Below are 22487 nucleotides of genomic sequence, written 5' to 3'. Positions count from 1 at the left end.
TTCCAAAGCTGCTCCTCCCTCTCCACAGTCTCCCCAGTACTTTTCAGTTTCCTGGGCCTCCCTTTTTCAGTTCTCCAGCCATAAAGTTGTGGTTTTTAGTTACACCTCTTTGCCCACACTTCCCATTATTGTACCTCTATCCAGAGTAAGGCAGTGGGAAGACAAAGGAAAACAAACAACCACAGCTGTTCTGATCAGATAAGAGGCTTTCCTTTCCTAAGTTCTAGGCACCTGTGGGCCCCTATGACCACTGTTGTGGCTACCACCAATCTGCTGAAGATTGCCTGGGGGCTACAGCAGGAGAGAGAGGAAAGAAAGAGAGAGAGAGAAAGAGAGAGAGAGAGAAAGAGAAAAAGAGAGAAAGACAGAAAGACAGAAAGAAACAAAGAACGAATTAACAAATGGGAATTGCCTCACTCTGAGCATTGGGAGACTCCTTTGCTGTTCCTCATAACAAAAGGGATTCTCCTAGGGCTCTCTCTTTCTGTGCCCAGGTGCCCATTTCTAGATTTCAGGCTTCCTGAATCCAGGCTGGGGGATCGTGGAGGAAGAAGGGGTAACTCACCACCAGTTTGGTGATATTTCAAATTAAGGTATTCTTCCCCAGTTGCCTGCTACTATTTACTTTACATTGTCTTCAAATAGTTGCTCATGCAGTCTGTCCAGATTTTATAGTTACATTCAGTGGGAGAGACAGGATGAAGCTGGCTTAATCCATTGTCTTAGCATTCTCCAGAGAAACAGAACCTACAGAATGTGCATGTGCATATGTGTGTATTTACCTATCTATCTGCATATATATGTGTGTATATGTGTATATGCATATACACAGAGAGATATAGACATATAAACTAAGGAATTATATCTATATCTATAGTTATATATCTATATCTTACATGATCATAAAGGCTGAGGAGTCCCAAGATCTGCTGTCAGGAGCTGGAGACCAGGAGAGTTGACAGGTAGTTCCAGTCTGAAAACCCATAGGCTCAAGATGCAAGAAGAGCTGATGTTTCAGTTTGAGTCTGAAGGCCAGGAAAGACCTATATCCCAGCTCAAATAAGTTGGGCAGCAGGAATTCTCTCTTCCTCAACAAAGGGTCAACCTTTTTATTCTTTTCAGGCCTTAAACTGATTGGCTGAGGACCACTCACATTAGGGAGGGCAATCCACTTTACTTACTCTATGATTCAAATGTTAATCACATCCAAAAACACCCTCGCAGACACATCCAGAATAGTATTTGACCAAATATCTGGCACCCAATCTTGGCCCAATCAAGTTGACACATAAAATTAATCATCGCATCCATCTTATGCAGAAATAGAATCTTATATAGCATTTTAAGATTTGGAATATTTTTCGTAAATTACAGATTACAAATATCTGTAGATTACAAATACCTGAAACAAATTTTTTATAAAGCAGACTTAAAAACTATCCTTAACATTCTTCAACATGCTAAAACAGTTTGGAAATGTGATCTAGGAACTCTTAACTATCAAGCTCAGATGTGATTTATCTTTTTATGACCACTCCAACTACTAGGTGATGAATATTTTCAAGAACAGGAGTAGTTGCAATAAAACCAGTGAAGAGACTACTGTACAAGTCCAGCTGAGAGATGGTAGATATGAATAGTAGTTGCAACAAGTTGAATACTACAAATAGCAACAAATCAAGAAACGAGAACCAGAGCCCAGGGATTTTGGCTCCCAGGCCTTTGCATCCAGTAGAATATGATGCTGCCATTAAAAGGAATCCTGGATGTCCTGTTATGGAAAGTTCGCCGGAATATTCTGCATGACAAAATCTAGGTACACAACAGAGCATGTGACACACTACCATTTGTACACAAAATGAGGCAAGGGAGTTTTATATATATATATGCATGGGTATAAATACCTGGATATCCCTGGAAGGCTACAAAAGAGTAATGGTGTCGCCTCTGGAAAAAACTGGGATCGGGGAGGGAAAGAGACTTGCTAGTCACTGTATACAGTATTCTATGGCTTGAAATCTACCTTTTTCATGCATTCATTTAAAAAACTTAAACAATTAAAAATCAGTGCTTTTCCACTGTCTAAAGTTCCTTGAGTTACAGAAGCTTTCCAGAGAATCTAGTCCCACCTCATCTCTTGTCAAATCTACCTGTGCCTTACGCTGCAGTCACAATAGACTCTGCAGTTTCCCTATTCTGCCCTTTATATAGATGTTCTGCCTTTTTACTTCCATTCTTTCATACCGTTGGTAATCAGTGCTTCCTTGACTTAGAACATCTTTCCTATCTCTTCACTCCAGACATACAGTGGCCTCTATTTTCACTCCAAACACGCCTTCACTTTAGAGTCTTTGCATGTACTGTTCCCTCAGCCTGATATGTGCCTACTGCCTCACTTCCCCTTTACAGTCTTTGCGTGTACCGTTCCCTCAGCCTGATATGTGCCTACTCCCTCACTTCTCTCAGGCCTTTGCATGTACCATTCCCTCAGTCTGATATGTGCCTACTCCCTCACTTCCCTCAGGCCTTTGCATGCCTTACCTTATCATGAAACAAAGTCCACCCATGGTCACTTTCTTTTTTTTTTTTTTTTTTGAGACAGAGTCTGGCGCTGTCACCCAGGCTGGAGTACAGTGGTGCGATCTCAGCTCACTGCAACCTCTGCCTCCTGGGCTCAAGCGATTCTTCTGCCTCAGCCTCCTGAGTAGCTGGGATTATAGGTGCCCACCACCACACTCGGCTAATATTTGTATTTTTAGTAGAGATGGGGTTTCACCATATTGGCCAGGTTGGTCTCGAACTCCTGACCTTAGGTAATCTGGCCTCAGCCTTCCAAAGTGATGGGATTACAGGCGTGAGCCACCACACTCAGGTCACCCATGGTCACTTTCTAGCCTTTTTTTCTGTTTTTCTTCACATCACTTGTCACCATGTGATATGTTTTTTTGTTGTTGTTCATTCTCTCTCTCTTCCTAGTGGAATAAAAACTCTATGAGAGCAGAGACTTTATTTAGGAGTTAAGTAAATACCTTATTGTGTCCACCTTGCTCTAAAGGAATTAAAGAAATCATAATAAGCCTGAACTTTGCATTTTAAGGATTTACAATCTAAGACACACTAGGGCAAAACATATGTGTAAAATGAACATTAATCCATAAAAGGAAATGGACATTGAAGTCTTCTCATTACAAGGCAAGTCCAGAAAATAATAATGATTTCTGAACAAATATATCCCAGTGAACAATATTTTCAAAGTAGAAACCATACACAGTCTACTTCTTATACTAACGATTATAGTCTGTGCCCCATTTTTCTGAAAGTATTCTTAAATAGGCCCTGGACGGTTAAGTCATTTAGAAACCAAATTATTATAAAGTTGTTTAATAGTCATGAAATGGAACCCAAGGAGGTAGATATTATTTAAATGCCACTAAAAACAGCATGAAACTTTTAGCCTGATGTGTCTACCTTCACTCTAGAGGACCCCTGCAACTGAGAGACAGGCCAGGACAGCCTTCTCCCTGGACTATGTCAGGTTAGGCTGGGATCTGCCACCTTCAGCTCCTGAGTTTCCCTTTTCTTGCCTTTGGTTCCTGCGGGCCTGCTCTCCTGGGTATAAGCATCGTCTATGGATAGGGTACGGCTCATATGTATGTCTGCTGATAATCTTCAAATGGATGAAGATGCCACCCAGAATCACGTAACATGTATTTATCACTTTGTAGTAGTTCTTTATCATCATGTATCTTTTTGGACAAAGGATTCAAAGTAAAAGGGGTGAAGTTTTTAAAATATTTACGCTTTACTATTAAGAGATTGATCTACAGTCTCAGAAAAGTGGGCAGTCTCACTGTCCTAGGGTTACCATCCACCTCTTTTGTGATAATCCACCAGAGGTTAAAATAGAATTGATTAGGTTTCTTCTAATCACATTTCAGCCCCCATATCACCTCAATTGACGTTGGAGTGTTCTCACAGTTGTGCAGTTTCCTGATTTACGAGCACAGATGGTTAATTACATCCACCATGGGTTTGACAAGCAAGGTTACTAGAAGTAATCTTAAATCGCTTCATTCAAAGCTCTTGGGAATCCCTACAGCAACGAAAATAAGGAGGGGGAAGAGATTAATTAGATTTCTAGAAGAAAGGCGGAGTTTGAGGTGGAACTTAAAAAGAGAGAATTTCATAGGAAAAAAAAAAAAACGCTTCAGGGGCTGCAGAAACAGCTAAAGCACATTTAGAGGGCCTGATGATCCACGGAGCAGCCCCTGGGATGGAAGGGGCTGGTGCAACGTGAAGTAAGGCAAACCGAATCCATGCTGTGAAGACTTTTAAACGCCAAACGGAGGCGTCGGAACTTTGCTCCGCGGGCACCGAGGAGCCATCGAAGGTTCTCAGCAGGTGAGTGGCCTAACTAGATTGGTCACTGCAGTGATCCACGTTACAATTTCTCCGGCACTCTGCCGACCCCAGCCCGCGATCAGGCCAGCTTCGCAGTAGGTGGCGGCTGCGCGCCCCGGCAACCGAAGCGCCAGGCCCCGCCGCGCCGTCCGCGATGCTCACCCAGCCCAGGCGGGAGCCGCCGCGCCGCCGCCTGGCTCTGCACCTGGACCCGGCCCGACCGCCGATTGGACGGCTCGGGGCGACCCCGCTGTATCGCGAGACGAGATTGGCAGCGGCGGGGCCTCAAGTGCCCCCGCGCTGGCTTTGTACGCGGAGCCGCCTGCCGGTCCTTTAACAATGGGCGGCGCGAGCGTCCAGGCGCTGGGCCCGAGCTGAGGCCGGCGCTTAGCGGCCGACTGTCCGCAACATGAGCGGGGCCGGCGTCCCCCGCACGCCGGCGGGGCTGGGGCTGTAAGGGCCGCGGTTCCGGGTAAGGGAGCCAGCGTGGGGCCGGGCGGCTTGGCAGGCCTGGGGTAGGCGCGAGGCAGCGGACCCTCCCGGGGTGAGGCGCAGAGCCTGGCTGGCCCGGCCTTTTGTTCCCCTTTCTGAGGCCGCGCGGAACGTGCGTTTCTCGGGGGTCCCGGGAAGGAGCAGGCCCCCGACGTCTACGCGGAGACCCCCGGCCAGGCAGACGGTCACCCCCGGACTTTTCCATGGGAGCGTTTCCCCTCAGCGGGGCAATGACCGTGTCACCTCTCCCCGCTGCTCAGGACGGGCGGGAGGGCTCCAGCGCCGGACGCAGGGAGCCCCAGCTGGGCCTCCCCCAGCTCTTCCCGAGCTCGCACCTGGCTCCGCGCTTTGGCACCTCAGGGCCCGAGTGGATCCCCTTTTGCCCGACACACAGTCGGGCAGGGAGTCTCAGAGTCCTTCGGCTCTTACTGAGGGGCAGACCCGGCCTCGCGTGTGGCGTTGGGGGAAACGACTCGGGTCGGGCTGTGTTGAGGAAGAGTCAGGTGAAGATGAGCAGCCACACCGGGTGGCCTGAGGTCACACCCCCCGGGGAGGGGGCACAGAGGGTCGCGGGGGAGCCGGCAGTGACCGCGCCTGGGGTGTGTCTTACAGACTCGAGTTGCCGCGTCGGGTTGGGCGCGCCGCCGGGTCCCATGGAGCTGGAGGGGCAGTGGTGGCGAGGACAGCTGGCCGCCGACATTCACCAAGCGCTTCGCTACAAGGTAACTCCGAGGCCCGGCCTGCCTTCTCCTGTGTCTCGCGCCAGTTGTTCTGAATCTCGGCTCTCTAGAAGGTCTGGTCAGGTTCTTTACTCACTATCTTCTGGGCCAGAAAAGACGAGTTTGCTCATTTGCTCAAGGTTAATTAACTTCTTGGCTCCTTCTCTGGGATGTATCAGAAGAACCTGCAACTTGAATGGGGAGGGAGATTGTAGTTGGGCCAGGGAACGTGGAAAGGGACGTTCTGATATCCAGGTGGATCATGAATTTGATCTTGTATTTTAAAAGATATATATACTGAATTTTTGTTGGGCAGAACAGCCCTCTTTGTTCGAGAGTTGCTGTTGCATGCAGCCAGTTTAAGTCGCTTTTGTACATAAATTCCTCAACCTTTCCGCTCCCTTACTGTAAGACTTGGGACAAGTTAAATTTCTGTTTCTTGATTTCCTCATCTGTAGAATGAGGAATAATACGAGTGTGCTTTATGATTCTGGCGATTGTGAAACTAAAGTTAGTACTGTACATGTGCTTAGAAACTGCTCTTGGTAAATAGTGAGCACAAAGTGATAACTTCTTATCGCTTACCCCTCAGGATTTGGGCTGTTCAAAAGCCCTAAAGTGGAGGGAGTTGGCCGCCCCTTCCTGCTGATATCAAAGGCAGAAAGTAGACCTAATATACTTAATAGATATTGCGAAAAAAATACTTTTCCAACACAAAGCAGAGTCTGTATATTGTTACTATTAAGTAACGATTTTATTCTGCATGTGGCAAGGCACATTAGGCAGATTAATGAGACATTTCTGCCTCTTTGATAACCAAAAGAGAGACCAGATCCAAAATGATCTCTAACTTAACTCAGTTTCACCTTGGATAAAGAAAGCCATTTGTTAAATGTAGAAAATTGAGAAAGAAGCAAAATAGCTGACTCTTTCAACAAAAAGGATTCTGAATCTTGGGGTTGAGATCCTGGAATGATAACGAACTTTTTATCTTGAGTTTCTGACCAGGTCAAGTAGATTGGAAAACCTAATTCTGACTTAAATTGTTACCCTTTTCTAGGCCTGAGATTTCTAAATGCTACTTCCTAATTCTGACATTCAGTTTCTAAGATTCACTAAAATACAGTTCAGCCCCCTAGGAGATGGTTTGTACCGCATAAAAATTCTAACTAGTGGGATCTCTGGAGTCTTAGGAAAGAGTTACAGGTTCTTTACTTGGAAAATTGTCCAGATACGCTTTTGATCTTTTCTTCTTTGGCAGATGTCATCTTTCAACGTGCAATTTTTTCTTTTTTAAAAAAATTAATAGAGTTGTACATATTTTGAAAAGTGTTTTAAGTGTCAGCCTCTTTATCCCTCTGGTATGTGGTGAAATTAGTTGATACTAAGAGTACTTTTTTTTTGAGTTGGAGTTTCACCTGACCTCAGGTGATCCACCTGCCTGGGCCTCCTAAAGTGCTGGGATTACAGGCATAAGCCACTGCACCCAGCCAAGAATACATTTTTTAATTGGCATGACACTTAAAAGGTTTTTCTTGGTGATTTCTGTAGTTTTCAATCATTTTATGTGTGTATCATTTTAATTCATGAATGATTATCTGAATTAATTTTGTCAGTTGAGGTTGGACATGGGATTTTTTTTTTTTTTTGGTTTGTTTTTGTTTGTTTTTTCTAGATTTAGATTTGTTGAAGGCTTTTGTGAATTAGTTTCTGGAGCATCCAAGGCATAAGACCCAACCCTACACTCAAGTTGCTTATGACCTATCAGAGGACAAGGTACCACAGGGTCTGAAGGAATGCCACTGAAAGTTTTCTTGGGCCACCTATGGCCTACTGCCCTGGGTTGTCTTTATGTTTAAGCATTATGCAAACCGTGGTTCTTACTGGCAACACTTTATAAATAATTTACATTAATCAGTAAAACTTAAACTTGTGGAACTGGAGAGACCACTGTTTGTAATACACTGAAGGAAACTTAAAATGGACTTTTCTCCTAGAAAAGACGTGGTAATTCCAGGCTATTAATTGGTGATTCAGTCGGATAGTCATCTGTTTTTCTTCAACATGTTGATTATTTATGACATACATGATATTATGCCAGGTGTTAGAGCAATAACAGTGAACAAGACATGATCCTTGCCTTCATAGTCTAATCTTATCTATAATTTAGAGCATCCACATTTAGGTCTTCCTTTGTGCAGTTGCCATTGAGATACTGCGGAAGGTGTTCTATGTTTAGGCCCAAGGTTTGTGGAGAAATATTTAGTGTGACTAGCACTGTGTTTACTAGGGAAGAGTGAAAATGACAATAAATGGAAATCATGCCAACTATCCACTCCCTCAAAAAAAAAACCCCTACAAAGCAGCTGTCACCTTACACCCTTTTGTCTCCTTTCTTCTCATTATTTTGCTGTGTATAGTTAGTGTGACAGGCTGTTTGAGAAACTGTTTTTAGGAACCTTGACAAATGGGAACAATTCTAGCTTTGTGAGAAACATTAAGAAAGTGGTCCATCAGTGTTTTCCAGGGAGTCTTTAAGACCATGTTCAGGCCACTTTTTGGGAAAAACCTGATCTGGTGTTGCCTTTTTTCCCAACTCCCTAATCCCTGAGTTAAGTTAGATTTTCTTCCTAAGTGTTGCCATAATAACCTGTGATGACTATATCGTGTGATAATCTATGTATTTGATTCACCCGCTAGAGATAGGCTTAAGACTGTTTTTCCAGCTTTTATGCCTGGGTTAGTATAGTGTCTGCAACGTGGGAGATGCTCAATAAATGTCACATGATAGCAGCAAAGGTAAAGTTGCCACTCACTTACACCATCATAAAGATCCGAAGAAACAGTTAAGGAGAAAAAAATCCTAGGAGCTGCATGAGAAATCGGCATCTTTATGTGAAAAAAAAAATTTTTTTTTGGCCAAGCATGGTGGCTCACACCTGTAATCTCAACACTTTGGGAGGCCAAAGCAGGTGGATCACTTGAGTCTGTGAGCTCGAGACCAGCTTGGGTAACATAGCGAGACCCTGTTTCTACTGAAAGTAACTGGGCATGACAGTGAGTGCTTGTAGTCCCAGCTACCCCAGAGGTTGAGGTGGTTGGATTGCTTGAGCCTGGGAGGTGGAGGGTGCAGTGAGCCAAGATAGTGCCACTGTACTCCAGCTGGCGCTACAGAAGGAGACTGTGTCTCAAAAAACAACCAGAATTGATGTATTCTTTGGCTATACTACTAAATTACATTGACTATTTATCCATTTATCTTAGATAATATTAATTTAGGTGAATATATAACTTTCCTTTTTCATTTATTGTAAAATGTATCATCATAAAACTTTTTTTCCCCAAACTTTTAAGTTCAGGGGTACGTGTGCAGGATGTGCAGGTTTGTTACATAGGTAAACGTTTGCCATGATGGTTTACTGCACAGATCATCCCATCACCTAGGTATTAATCCTAGCATATACTATTCTTCCTGATCCTCTTCCTCCTCCCACCCCAACCCTCCGACAGGCCCCAGTGTGTGGTGTTCCCCCCAACATGTGTCCATGGGTTCTCATCATTTAGCTCCCACTTATAAGTGAGAACATGCGGTATTTGGTTTCCTTTTCCTGCATTAGTTTGCTACGGATAATGGCCTCCAGCTCCATCCATATCTCTGCAAAGGATGTGATCTTGTTCCTTTTTATGTTGCACAGTATTCCATGGTCTATATGTACCACATTTTCTTTATCCAGTCTATCATTGATGGGCATTTAGGTTGATTCCATGTCTTTGCTGTGAATAGCTTCACTATTGTGAATAGTGCTTCAGTGAACATACACGTGCATGTGTCTTTATAGTAGAATGATTTATATTCCTTTGGTTATATACCGAGTAATGGGGTTGCTAGGTAAAAGGGTATTTCTGCCTCTAGGTCTTTGAGGAATCACCACACTGTCTTCCACAATGGTTGAACTAATTTACACTCCCACCAACAGTAAAAGCGTTCCTTTTTCTCCACAACCTTGCCAGCACCTGTCATAACGTAAAACTTACCATTCTAACCATTTTTAACTGTACAGTTCAGTGACATTAGGTACATTTGTATTGTCACCACTATCTATCTTTAGAACTTTTTCATTTTCCCAAACTGAAACTCCATACCCATTGAACGATTACTCCCCAGTTTCCTACCCTCTAGCTTTTGATAACCACTGTTCTACTTTCTGTCCCTATAAATAGGACTATTCTAAGTAACTCATTAAGTGGAATCATACAATAAATGTTCTTTTGTGACTTTTTTCTTTTTTTTTTTTTTTTTTTTTTTTTTTTGAGACAGAGTCTCGCTCTGTCACCCAGGCTGGAGTGCAGTGGCCAGATCTCAGCTCACTACAAGCTCTGCCTCCCAGGTTTACGCCATTCTCCTGCCTCAGCCTCTCAAATAGCTGGGACTATAGGCGCCCGCCACCTCGCCCGGCTAGTTTTTTTTTTTGTATTTTTAGTAGAGACGGGGTTTCACCGTGTTAGCCAGGCTGGTCTCGATCTCCTGACCTCGTGATCCGCCCGTCTCGGCCTCCCAAAGTGCTGGGATTACAGACTTTTTTCATTTAGCATACTGTCTCCAAGGTTCATCCATGTAGCATATTATCAGAATTTTCTAAGTCTGAATAATATTCCATGTATATACCACATTTTGTTTATCCATTCATCTGCTGGTGGGCATTTGCATTGTTTCCACCTTTTGGTTATTGTGAATAATCCTGTTTTGAACATGTGTGTACAAATCTCTCTTCAAGTCCCTGCTTTCAGTTCTTTTGAGTATATACCTAAAAGTGGAATTGCTGGATCATAACTCTGTTTAATTTATTGAGGGATTGCCATACTGTTACCTGTAACAACTACATCATTTTACATTCCCACCAGTAATGCACAAGGATTCCAATTTCTCCACATTAAAGCTAACACTTGTGATTTTCTGGTTTTGTTTTTTTGTTTGTTTTTGATAATAGCAATCCAACTAGGTGTGAAGTGCTGTTAGTGGTTTTGATTTGCATTTCTTAATAATGAGTGATGCTGAACAAACATCTTTTTCATGTTTCATGATATTTGTTGGGCATTTGTATGTATCTTCTTTGGAGAAATGTCTATTCAAGTCCTTTGCCCATTTTTATAATCAGGTTTTTTTGTTGTCCAGTTGTATAAGTTATATAATCTAGATATTTACCCCTTATCAGATATGATTATAAATATTTTCATCCATTCTGCGGGTTGCCCTTTTACTCTGTTGATAGCATCTTTTGTTAAATAAAAGTTTTTAATTTTGTTAAAGTCCCCTTTCTCTTTTCTTTTTCTTTTTTCTTTTTTTGCAGGGCATGGGGAGTTCTGCTTTTGGTGTCATATCCCTGTTACTTCTTCTATTGTGATACGTGTTGGGTTTAGTATCAGTATTATGCTGATTTTATAAAATGAATTTGGAAGCTTTTCATCTTTCTCTATGCTCTGGAAATATTTTAATAGTATATAATTTTTCCAATTTTTAAAAAACAAGTTGATACAGTCCTGAGATTGAACAGTGATTTTAGGTGTATGAGAGGATGATGGGAAAGGACAGATCATAAAACTGCTAAAAGGGAAACAAAATTAGAAGATACTAGTGTATAGGTACTGGTTTCTACACTAATGCAAGTATAATACTGCATGCAGCATTTCCACTTATCTATTACCCTTTAACCAAAAGTTTTGAGCATCTTGGAGAGGTGTAGGGATGTGTGTGTGTTATGTGGTTGGTTTTTTGTCAGGGATGTTTTTCTGAAAACACCTGGTAGGGAAAATAGGATTCCCTTATTAAAAATCTTTGTAAGATGAATCCATTCGAGAAAGCAAGAAACAAGAACATCTGTAATTGTTCACATCAGAGGTGGTTAAGAATAAGGAGAAAATTTTGGTTTTAAGTGTCATTCATTATCCTTCCACTTTTTTCATTTTTGTATTCCAGTCAAGAAAAGTATGTTTTAGGCACTTGTAATACTAATATATTGGAAAAACAATGTTAAGTCATTGCATTGTGGGGTAAGTCTACAGATAGGTCAGACTAAATGTTGTTCCTTTTGACTTAGGAGCTGAAGTTGCCCTCCTATAAAGGCCAGTCCCCTCAATTAAGTCTCAGACGGTATTTTGCTGACTTGATTGCCATTGTGAGCAATCGCTTCACGCTCTGCCCTTCTGCCCGCCATCTTGCTGTCTATTTACTGGACCTGTTTATGGACCGCTATGACATCTCTATCCAGCAGCTGCATTTAGTTGCGCTTTCCTGCCTGCTTCTAGCAAGTAAGTATGAATCTGATTTACATGACTGGAAATTTCTGATGTTTATGTAATAAAATAAATTTATGTAGAACTCAGTGAAATATCATCAAATCCCATTCATTCCAGTTCACTAGTATCAGGAAGCTTAAAAGTGCTTCTCAGTGCAATAATTCTTAACCAGACATTGAAAAATGGCTTTGGAACCTGTTAAAAACATGTGCCTAAGCTGTACATCCTCGGCCACTCCAGATCTACTAAGACAAAATCTACATAATGGGTACTGGGTATTTTTTAACTTTTTGAAAAAGTTCCAAAGGTGATTTTGCTTTACCTTCCAATTGAGAACCATTGTCTTAAAACAGTGGTTCTAAACCAGGAGCAGTTTTGTCCCACAGGGAACACTTGGCAATGTGTACAGACATTTGGTTGTCACATCTGGTGATAGAGTGGGAGATGCTTTTTTAGCATCTAGTACATAGAGGCCTGGGATGCTGCTGAACATCCTGTAGTGTACAGGACAGTTCCCCATAACAAAATTCTGTGTCCCAAAACATCAATGGAGCTAAAGTTGAGAAACTGTCTTAAAAGTACCATACTCTTATATTAAAATACTTTCTACTGACTACATAATGAGTTGGCTTAATGAACTAAAAGTTAATGTGCAACTACTACAAATGTGAAAACTTTTGCTTATGCATTAGACCAACTATGTAGTAGGCTCCAAGATACAATCTGATACAACCATGTTTGTTACTCAGTACAGAAAATACTGGTGGACCTTGGACCTTTTGGCCTCTCTCTCTCTTTACATTTTCCTGTATCTCATTTCATTGCTTGTTGGTACTCTCACTGAAGATAGGGCACGTAAAGGAATTGAAATTGTGTTTCTTTTAATAATGTGGAAGATTGTATTTGATATGGAAGTTGAATCAGTAATATAGTTCCTATATTCATGTCATTACAGTAGAAATTTATAGTATGTAGATGTATTGATAACCTTCACTTTTAACTCCCACTTGAGGGATAAAGATTGTATTTGATATTGAAGTTAAATCAGTAATGTAGTTTCTGTATTATCCATGTCATTACAGTAGAATCTTAAAGTAGTACGTAGATATACTGATAACCTTCACCTCTCCCACTTGAGGTTTTGGGGTCAAATATGGCTGGGATGAAATAAGGAACATTCCCCCTATATCCATGCCACTAAAGTTCTTGAGCACTTCTGTGCTTGGCTGCTTACAAACCTGAAACCAAATGTAGTCCTGTGTAATATCATTTCTGGTACTAATCTCTTCTCAGATTTTATTTTCCGACCTTTGTTCTTTCTCTGATCTGATGACCTCAACTACTTATTTTATCCCCTGGAATGTCCTTTTGTAAGTTATTTCAGATCCATTGTAGAACCAGGCTGAATGTAAATAAAACACAGCTGCAGCATGACTTCCCACTGCCTATATGTTAAGGTGGAAACTGCTTAATGTAGTGTTTAGAATCTTTCATCTGGACCCAGCCATCTTTCCAGTCTCATCCCCATGTACGTTGAGCAAAATTCTTAGAATACCATTTACTTCCTGAATATCTACATTTCCCCTTTAATCTATTGTTCTCTAAAATTCAGACACTTCACTCATCCCTCACCCCTCACCCCCCACCCAGGAGCCAGAGAGGTAATGCTTGTATATTTATAATTAACCTTTAATTTAGCCTCTAATTAAAGTTTCATGCTTGTAAGTAACCATGTGTGTAATACTGTATGTGTTTAATCACTGGCTGTGAAGCCCTTTGGGGTTTAATAGTTTGTATAAGATTGGAAAAGCTCACACTTGACAGTTTAGATGTGAGTCCACAAATAAAATGGCTTTTTGTTATTGTACAGAATGTTTATTATAGAATCAGTTTATAGTAGAGTGTCATTGGAAATCAGACATGCAAGTTAGATTATTTTAAAAGCTTGGTATCATTAATGGAAAGTAACTGTGTGGCCATCACTGTCATTTTAACACTACCATGTCCCACCTGCTCTATGCCTGTAATTCTTGAAGTGTAGTGTGGGCCAAGTGGGAGGGTCATCTTTGTGTACCATCTTAGGTTGGTTGGAATTGAGTTTTCAATTGTTGTTATTTTTAAATTATATATTTCTATTAGTTTAAGGTCATGAACAATTTATTTTATTGAACTATTTGGATTAATATCAGTGGTAAGATGTAGTTATTTGTGACTTTCCAGTAATTAGGCATTAGGATCTGTATTTGCTAGGGTTCAAATATGAATTATCACTTATTACTGAAAGAACTGGATACCTCCCTCTTTTTTCTGCTGATGACTCCTGATTTCCCTTTCCTTGAGGAAAGAATTGCTTTTACATTCTTCCTTTTGCACGAGAGTAGGAATGTATATGAGGTATTCTTAAGGAGTTCTGCTCCTCGCAAGTAACAAGTTGTTCAAAAGAGTTTGAGCTATCAGTTCTATACCAAGGTCGGGAATTGAAGAGGTTGGCCCTTAGCAGGCAGCAGTCTCTTTACCGTTGCTCCCCAACCCTAGTCTATAACTTTACAGCAGAAGAGCTTAGGATTCTTATAAACTGATAACCTGTTTTCAATGTCTGATTCCTGTTTTAAATTTGTGGAGTTCATTGTAATGGGAAGCTGTAAGTGGATGGAGCATACTTTGTAAGTTCTAGAAGCAAATGCTTATGTCTATACTATTAGAAGAAAGAGCCTACAGATTATCTCTGATTGGAGAGCTATGTGTAGTGTTTTCGAGCAATGACCATAGTGATGGATTCCCTAGGTTGGAATCTTATCAGCAATATGAATTTCAACAACCCTTGAATCTCAGGTTATTTCTTTATAAGATGGAAATAAAGACACCTTACAAAGTTGTTCTGAGGATCAAGTGGGGGTAATATGTTTAAAAGCATGTAGGAAATGGAAACATTAAAAGATTAGCATGGTAATTATTAATTCCCCCATAAGTTGCTCTGTTACCTTTAGCCTGCCTCCTTTACCCTAAAGGTTTTGGCCTATTTCAAACTGGACCCTAATTTGTCCAGGGAAATTTTGCTATTCCAACTCTTTCACATGTATGCCCTGGCTTCCCTTGGCTTCTGTGACCAACATTACATTTATGGAGCATGTGGAAGTAATCTTGGAGATAAGATTTCTCATAATTTGCTCAAGATCTTACATAACTAAGAAATGATCTTGGAGTCAAGACAAAGTGAAAAGTGAGACAGAGGCTTATAGTAGTAACAATTTGTAACAAGTACTTGTTTCCCCTTGCCAACCAATACTGGGTTAGCAAAGCTTTTTACTGATCTGTGAAAATTTGTATCTCACAGCTGGTTTAATTTACATCTCAATTTTTAATGAGCTTAGAATTTTTTTTCTATGAATTACCTTTTTCTTTGCCCACTTTTATATTAGATTCATGTTATAAATTTGTGATAATTCTTAGTATATGTTAGGGATGACTTTTTCTCCTCCTACTTAGTAATAAAACAATAGAATGTGGATTGGCAGAGCACTTGGTGACATCTGATCCGTGCCCTATTCAGTATATAAATCTCTACCACATACCTACTATTCACTGCTGGCTTTGAAAATGTGTTGGTTTCCATGGCTGATATGAACATATCCTATAAAGGAAAGACAACCCAGTGTTTTTGTTTCTATGGCCTCTAATTCTTTATTTTCTGGGAAGCAGATATGAATTTCCTGTGCCCTTATTTCCTGTTTGGGGCCTTTATCAATATACTCACATGGCTTCTGGTATTTCCTTTCAATTGAAGAAACTGATCTTTGTGATCTGTGTGTGTAATGTGGATAAGTAAACTTAAAATGAACATATGCATAGAAGTCAGCACAACAAAAACTATAGATATGAATGCAGGTACTCATTGACATTATCACACTTTTTGAAATCTTTTAATATCCATGTATCTGAATATTTATTACTATACATAATGGAAAAGTTCCAAAAAATTTGAACCCTGAATTAAAACTTCAAGTATGGTTATTTATTCAGAATGCAGATTATTCTTAACTTAGCAAGGTCAATATGCAAAGTCCTTCACACTTGTAGTAGCCAAATATTTTATAAATGCAAACATCTGCAAACATCTCATAGATACTTAATAATATAGAAATCTGTCAGTTCTGGTCTAGAAGTGCAAATTTGGGAATTCAGATATAAATTTTCCTTTTGGCTTCCATTTTTGGTTTGATTGAACTTATCTGACCTTAAATGGATTGGCCAACCTCACTACCTTGGTTTTTGAGCAGTGAAATTGGTCATATGCAATTTTTTTCCCAGTGTTGAAGATTTCAAAGAGATAATATGAAACATTCTTACTCCTTCAATTACGATGTATTAATTTCTTCAAAGGAACTTTAAGCATAATATAAATAAACTCATTAATTTCTACAGTATTCCTTTGAAGTATTCTGTCAGTATTGCTGTTGCTACACAAATGGCAGGGTGCTTGAAAGCTGTAATGATTCATCCAGAGACACTGAACCAAATTTCTAGGTCATTCTCCTTCTGAAGAATTTCACTTTATACAAAGAACATTGGTTTCCTCTTCTTTTTTCAGGCAATATGCTGGATAACTGTGTCATACAGACCACTTTAGTGCTTTCAACTTTAAGTATTTGCTATTGGCAAAACTTGTTAAATTGATCTTTATGTGATTTTAATTAGGAAAGGCTATCTAGATTCTTAAGGTTTGAATTACTTAAGTTTGGGATCAACTTCTACCTGTAGCAATATTTAGAGTGGTTTAGATATAAGGAAGTTCTCTGCCATCACTCCTGCTTCTTTGGGCTTAGATTCTTCACAACACATGAGCTTAGAATCTCCTGGCATAGGAGAAAAACACCTTTTATACCAGTTCCGCTCCCTAAGCAAAGATCAAGGCAGTCGGCAGCATTTTTCCCCCAGCTCCAAAGCAAACCAACATGAGCAAATCCGCACTGGCTCTAGCACCACTGCCTGTACACTGAGCATCTGGGCTGAGTGTAGCAACTTTAATGTGTGGTGCAAACCCATCCCCTGTAGAAGAGAATCATCACAGAGGAAATCTTCTGGTTTCTCCTGGTTTGGCATTCTTTCTGGTTCTTCTCCCAAAAAACGTTTTTAAAGAATAAAATTATAAAATTTCCAAGGAAATGAAAATATATTGAAATATATCAAAATATTAAAATAATTTTTATATAGTAATATGTGTTGCTATAGAAACATTCAAATGATTTTGAACAAGTATGGGTGTAAAATGTATTGTGAGAAATCTATAATAATCATAGTATGATGGTTTTAAACCTTAAATCTAAAATAGAACACAGTAGTAAGAGCTTTAGTTATAATTTCCTTTCTTTTGTGGACCACCATGGAACAAAGACCCAAAGAGGCTTGATGACAACTCTGGTTCTGTTGCTGCATCTGGAAAATCATAATAGTACTTAATAGTTTATAAATGTTCTCCAGCCATCAGTTCTAGAAATACTTTCTAAAATGAAGGCTTTATATATAGAGACAGTAAAATGCTTGTTTGGAAAGTAAAGTGTAAGATGGTACATAATCGATAGAAACATTCTGGGACTGGAAAGGGAATCTTTATTCTTCAGCTGTGCATAGTTGAAACCTTATAGATAGGTATTTCCAGAAAAGAAATTAATCCTTTTGAATAATGTTCAGCCATATTGTCTTTACTATTCTGCTTTCAGTAAGGGAATTTAAAAGCAGATATAAACTATCTCCCCCATGCCCCTTTTTTCTTCAACAGACTAGATTTTTGTTTTGAATTCAGAAGAAGTGGGGAATGGGGTTTTTTATGGAATGATAGTACTTGTGTTAAATGTTCACCCAATTTCTCCCTCCAGTCTCTCTTTCTCTGGAATTGAGATTATATTGATGCCAAGATGAAACAATTGGAGCTTAACTATGTTTTATTTCAAATAAAACTATGACATTAAATTGTTAAAGCTATCTTCTACTCTAAAGTCAAATAATTCATTTTGCTAGCTACCACCCACTGCAAAAAAAAATTTCCTGAAAATACTCAGCTGATGAGATTGAGTTATTTTTTTCACTGGCACATGACTATTTCCATTCTATACTAGAACACAGAACAAAATGTTTACGTATTTCAAGCATTTTTTTTTTTCCAGGGGATTGGGGAAAGGTTGGGGATGGTGGCACTGGGAAAGAAAACACAGGTTCTGGCACAATTGTATCTGTGTAAGGTAAACTACGTCTTTGGATCTAAATCCTGGCAATAAGACAGCAAATCCCATTTTACTGACTAGACCTGTAATGATCACTTGCCTAACATTTTCTCTCCCCTCCCATCCCCTTTTCTTATAAGGTAAATTTGAAGAAAAAGAAGATAGTGTGCCTAAGCTGGAGCAGCTCAACAGCCTGGGTTGTATGACTAATATGAATCTAGTATTAACAAAACAAAATTTGCTACATATGGAACTATTATTATTAGAAACCTTTCAGTGGAACCTCTGCCTTCCAACAGCTGCCCATTTCATTGAGTATTATCTCTCTGAAGCAGTACACGAAACAGATCTTCATGACGGCTGGCCAATGATTTGCTTGGAAAAGACTAAACTCTACATGGCCAAATATGCAGATTACTTCCTGGAAGTGTCTTTGCAAGGTGGGTTGTTGTGAATACCAGTAAGTGACTTGTGCACTTGTGACTCGTGTATTCTGTTCCTTAAGTTCATTTTTGGTGTCTCCACAGATTATGCCTTTCTAAATTATGCACCTTCTTTAGTAGCTGCTGCATGTGTGGCTTCTTCGAGGATTATACTCCGTCTTTCTCCAACGTGGCCTACAAGACTGCATCGTCTTACTGCCTACTCTTGGGATTTCTTAGTACAGTGTATTGAACGACTATTGATGTAAGCCTTTTTATTATTGTGTTTGTACTTTCTCATTAACAGTTTTTTTCATGCATGAGGTGCCCTGAAAACAACTTCTGAAAGGCACAGAGTTTCTAGGTTATTTGATTTTAGCAGCAGTTACTTGCTGCCATGAGCAAGCCCATGTATGAGCAGAACTCTGGGGAAGGAGAGTCCCTTTTGGCCATTAACCAGTTAGAAGATGTCATTGCTAGAATGATTCTGGGCACATGATAAGGAAAGGAGCTGCTTTTTTGTGTCTGTAAGTCAGTAACTCTGAGATCAGTCCAGGCCAGCCTTGCCCCATTCCTAACATCTTTGAATTTTGGGGGCCACCAGGATGTTACCAAAGTGGCAGCCACACTTACGTGCTTATTGTGGACACAGCTCCCAAACTGGAAATAATCCTCAAAGCTACCAGGAAGGTTCACATCAAGGGAAATAGCTTTAGAAGGACACAAGCGGGGTCTCACTGTTGTTGTAATTATGGTGCAGTGACTGCTACCTGGGTAGTGGTGGCAAGTGGTGGAAGAAGCTGTTGGGGAGTTGGGGATGGGGCCTGACTTTCTTGCAAATTCTTCTCAAGTAATATTTTTAATAGTTTCCTTTCTCTCCATGTTTCAGCGCTCACGATAATGATGTGAAAGAAGCAAACAAACAGAGAGGGCAAGCAGGACCTCAGTCAGCGCAACTAAGTGTGTTCCAGACAGCCTCCCAGCCCTCACGGCCAGTTCACTTTCAGCAACCTCAGTATCTCCATCAGACACATCAGACCTCACTGCAGTATCGCCATCCTACGTCAGAACAACCAAGCTGTCAGCAGATTGTATCGACCACACACACCTCATCTTACACACTACAGACATGTCCTGCTGGCTTCCAAACTAGTGTTCAGGGCCTTGGGCACATGCAGACTGGTGTTGGGATGTCACTGGCAATACCAGTAGAAGTTAAGCCCTGTCTGAGTGTTTCTTATAACCGGAGTTATCAGATAAATGAACATTACCCTTGTATTACTCCATGTTTTGAAAGGTGATTATGTGTGAAGCTGATAACTGACCCAGACTGCTTTGTGACATGAAGCTATGGGTAAGCGTTTTGTAAACTTCTGTTCAAAAGGAAAGGGATCTAAGTGACATCAGAACTCTTCAGGTGCCAGCACCAGGAAGACTGAATATCCCTTTTAATGCACCATGAATCCTGGGAGGACTAAGCAAATTAACAGTATGTCAAATTCTGTTACAACAAATCCTTGTATGACAAAAATGTTCAAGTCCTGGTTGATGGTCCAAATATTTCAAAAATACTCAATACAACAGAAAATTTGGACAGACTCCAATTTGCCATTTTGAGAACTGACCTGTGGTAGCATCTGGGCCTAATGTTGGCTTCTAAGTCAAAGACTAAATGTTTATCTTATCTATGGACTTGCCAAACAGTCTTTTATGAAGGAAAGTTACAGTATTAATTTTTGAAAAGGTTTTTTTATTCTGCAATTTTTTATTTTTGTTCTACACATGAATTTTTGACTAAGTTTAAACTTACGAATTGTTATGCTGTACCAATCTGTGCAGTGAAAAAATTTTTTTAGATGATTCTATATAACTTCCTCTCATAAATAGTATAGGTATCTGGATTAATATACTAAAATTAAGGGTAAAAAAGATCTTGTTTTTTAAATCATGGTCATAATTTTTCTTTTTTTCCCTAAGTGATCAACCTCAAATTTTTAGAATTAAAATAGATTTAACTCAGGGAATCTGTACTACTTGGAAACACTTAACTGTAATGCAACATGCCTTGGGAATGTTATAGTGTGAACTACCTTTATAACATAGGTTAAAATACTCTTGCTAGGGTGTGTTTTCAAATGAGAACATAATATTATAGCTCAGAATGAAGTGGTAGTTCCTGTGATTCATAATACATATGTAGGTTTTGCATTTCTCAGTGCAATCTGTGATTTATACTCAGAATCGACATTCTTAAAAAGTTATTTCAAGGGATGGCATAACTCTAAGAGGTCAGTGCTAGAATAAAGTCCTGTAGGTTTATTTTGGAAGGGACTGTGGCCAGGGTAGTTCTCAGGTTGTGCTAGAGCAGCACTTTGTTATGTGGAAGACAGGTTTTTTAAGCAACCTTTGAATCCAGCTCTAGTCCGTCTAAGCAGGCAAAGGTAACTGATGACTAAATTTCAGTAGCTACTTTCATTAGATTGACCCTACAACTGCCCTGGGACATTTCACTGTACTGGTATTAACTGCAAACAGCAATAATTGTCATTACAGCAAGGGCAGTTTGGGGGTAAAGAATTTTGGAAGAATAACCTTAAAAAGTTAAAAAGTCATTGTAATAACTGATAAACTGTATACATTGTGCTCTTTTCTGTGGAAGAAGAAAGATTTGGTGGAGGGAAGCTTTCTGGTTTAAAAATTAGTAAGATGTGTCTTTTTGTGTTTTTTTTTAAGATAGCACTTGAATAGAAGGGAATCTGCGTGGCAGATATGTGACTGCCACAATATGCATTGAAGACAAACTTACTATAAAGATGTTGTGGGTATGCAGCAGGAGTCTCAGTAATCAAGCCAATGGCCTTTGTCAGGAAGGGAAGGGGCTCAACACAGTGATGGACTGATCCAGATGGCTCCCAGGGATGAATGTGGGTGGGTAGCTTCTGCCAGCATGAATGCTTAGAGAAATATCCTTTCCTTAAAAAGAAAATAACTTTTATATTTAGAGTACATAGGGCATGATGTGGATGTATTAGTCTGGTAGATAAAATGAAAACCACTCAGGTAAGAACTCTCACTCATGGCAGCTTTTAAGCATGAAAATTGTTTTCTGAAAGTATCATCACTTTTCCTTTTTAAAGAAGGCTGCTAATTGGATTTTGGTAGTTCTTACCTCAAGAAAACTTGAATTGTTTGGGGGGAAAGTAGGCTCAAAAGAGAATATATCTTTCACATTCACATTCAGAACCCAGCAACCTGGAGTCCAATTTTCAGTATTTTAACTACCTCAATAATGCTATGAATGTAAGATATTGGGATAGAGATCCCAACTTGAAACAACAGCCAGTGCCTGTGGAAACTTAATGTCTTGTCAAATACTTTTATTGATTGGTTTATATGCCGTACTTGTTATAGAAGAATATGCCTTTTAAAAAAGCTTATTAATAACACTTTCCCAATTTATATTTTAAAAAGCTAAAGAACACTGGATTAATAATCTTTTGGGAGGGTAGAATAAAATAATTGATTACTATTGCTGCATACCCGGGGTGGGATGGGGTGGTTGGAGAACCAGAACTATTTTTAAAACATTAGGTTTCAATATAAATACAACTCACAACTGCTAGCTTTGGGGGGTGGGGGAGCATTGTGTGGGTTTTGTTTTGTTTAATTTATTGATTAGTCTTCAAAGTAGGCTTTTTTTTTTTTTTTGAGATTACTGGACCATCATTAAATGTGTACTGTGAAGAGATTAATATGTATGAAGGGCTTTACCAAAGTCCACTAAATAAACACTACTCAAGTACAGACTGCAAACCAAAATGTATCTGTGTTATGACATTAATTGCAAATAGCAAGTATGGTGCTAAAGTCTACACCAATGGAATTAGATGAGTGCTATGCACTTAATTTTAAAATAAAACTAGTTTTCAGTAAAATGGCTT

At 39.8% G+C, this 22487-nt stretch overlaps 1 protein-coding gene and 1 long non-coding RNA gene across 6 annotated transcripts in view; one reads left to right on the top strand and one right to left on the bottom strand.

The window, feature by feature from the left end:
• The window catches only part of LOC105478471 (uncharacterized), a 79734-nt gene that overhangs the window by 31535 nt on the left and 25712 nt on the right, over positions 1-22487 (bottom strand). The window lies entirely within an intron of this gene.
• Positions 4716-22481, top strand: LOC105478475 (cyclin J). Of its 3 annotated transcripts, none has more exons than XM_011735828.3 (6): positions 4716-4873; positions 5506-5615; positions 11708-11918; positions 18265-18564; positions 18688-18811; positions 19436-22481. In XM_011735828.3, exons 2-6 carry the CDS (start codon positions 5547-5549, stop codon positions 19845-19847), a joined length of 1116 nt encoding a protein of 371 aa, XP_011734130.1. In that variant the 5' UTR covers positions 4716-4873; positions 5506-5546; the 3' UTR covers positions 19848-22481. The 3 variants fall into 3 exon arrangements, with proteins under 3 accessions (XP_011734130.1, XP_011734129.1, XP_011734128.1); XM_011735827.3 differs by having other exon boundaries at positions 18685-18811; XM_011735826.3 differs by having other exon boundaries at positions 18652-18811.

Source organism: Macaca nemestrina, chromosome 9, assembly GCF_043159975.1.
Source record: "Macaca nemestrina isolate mMacNem1 chromosome 9, mMacNem.hap1, whole genome shotgun sequence".
Taxonomy (NCBI): domain Eukaryota; kingdom Metazoa; phylum Chordata; class Mammalia; order Primates; family Cercopithecidae; genus Macaca; species Macaca nemestrina.
The sequence above is the reverse complement of the archived record's forward strand: the minus strand, read 5'-3'. Positions and strand labels throughout refer to the sequence as shown.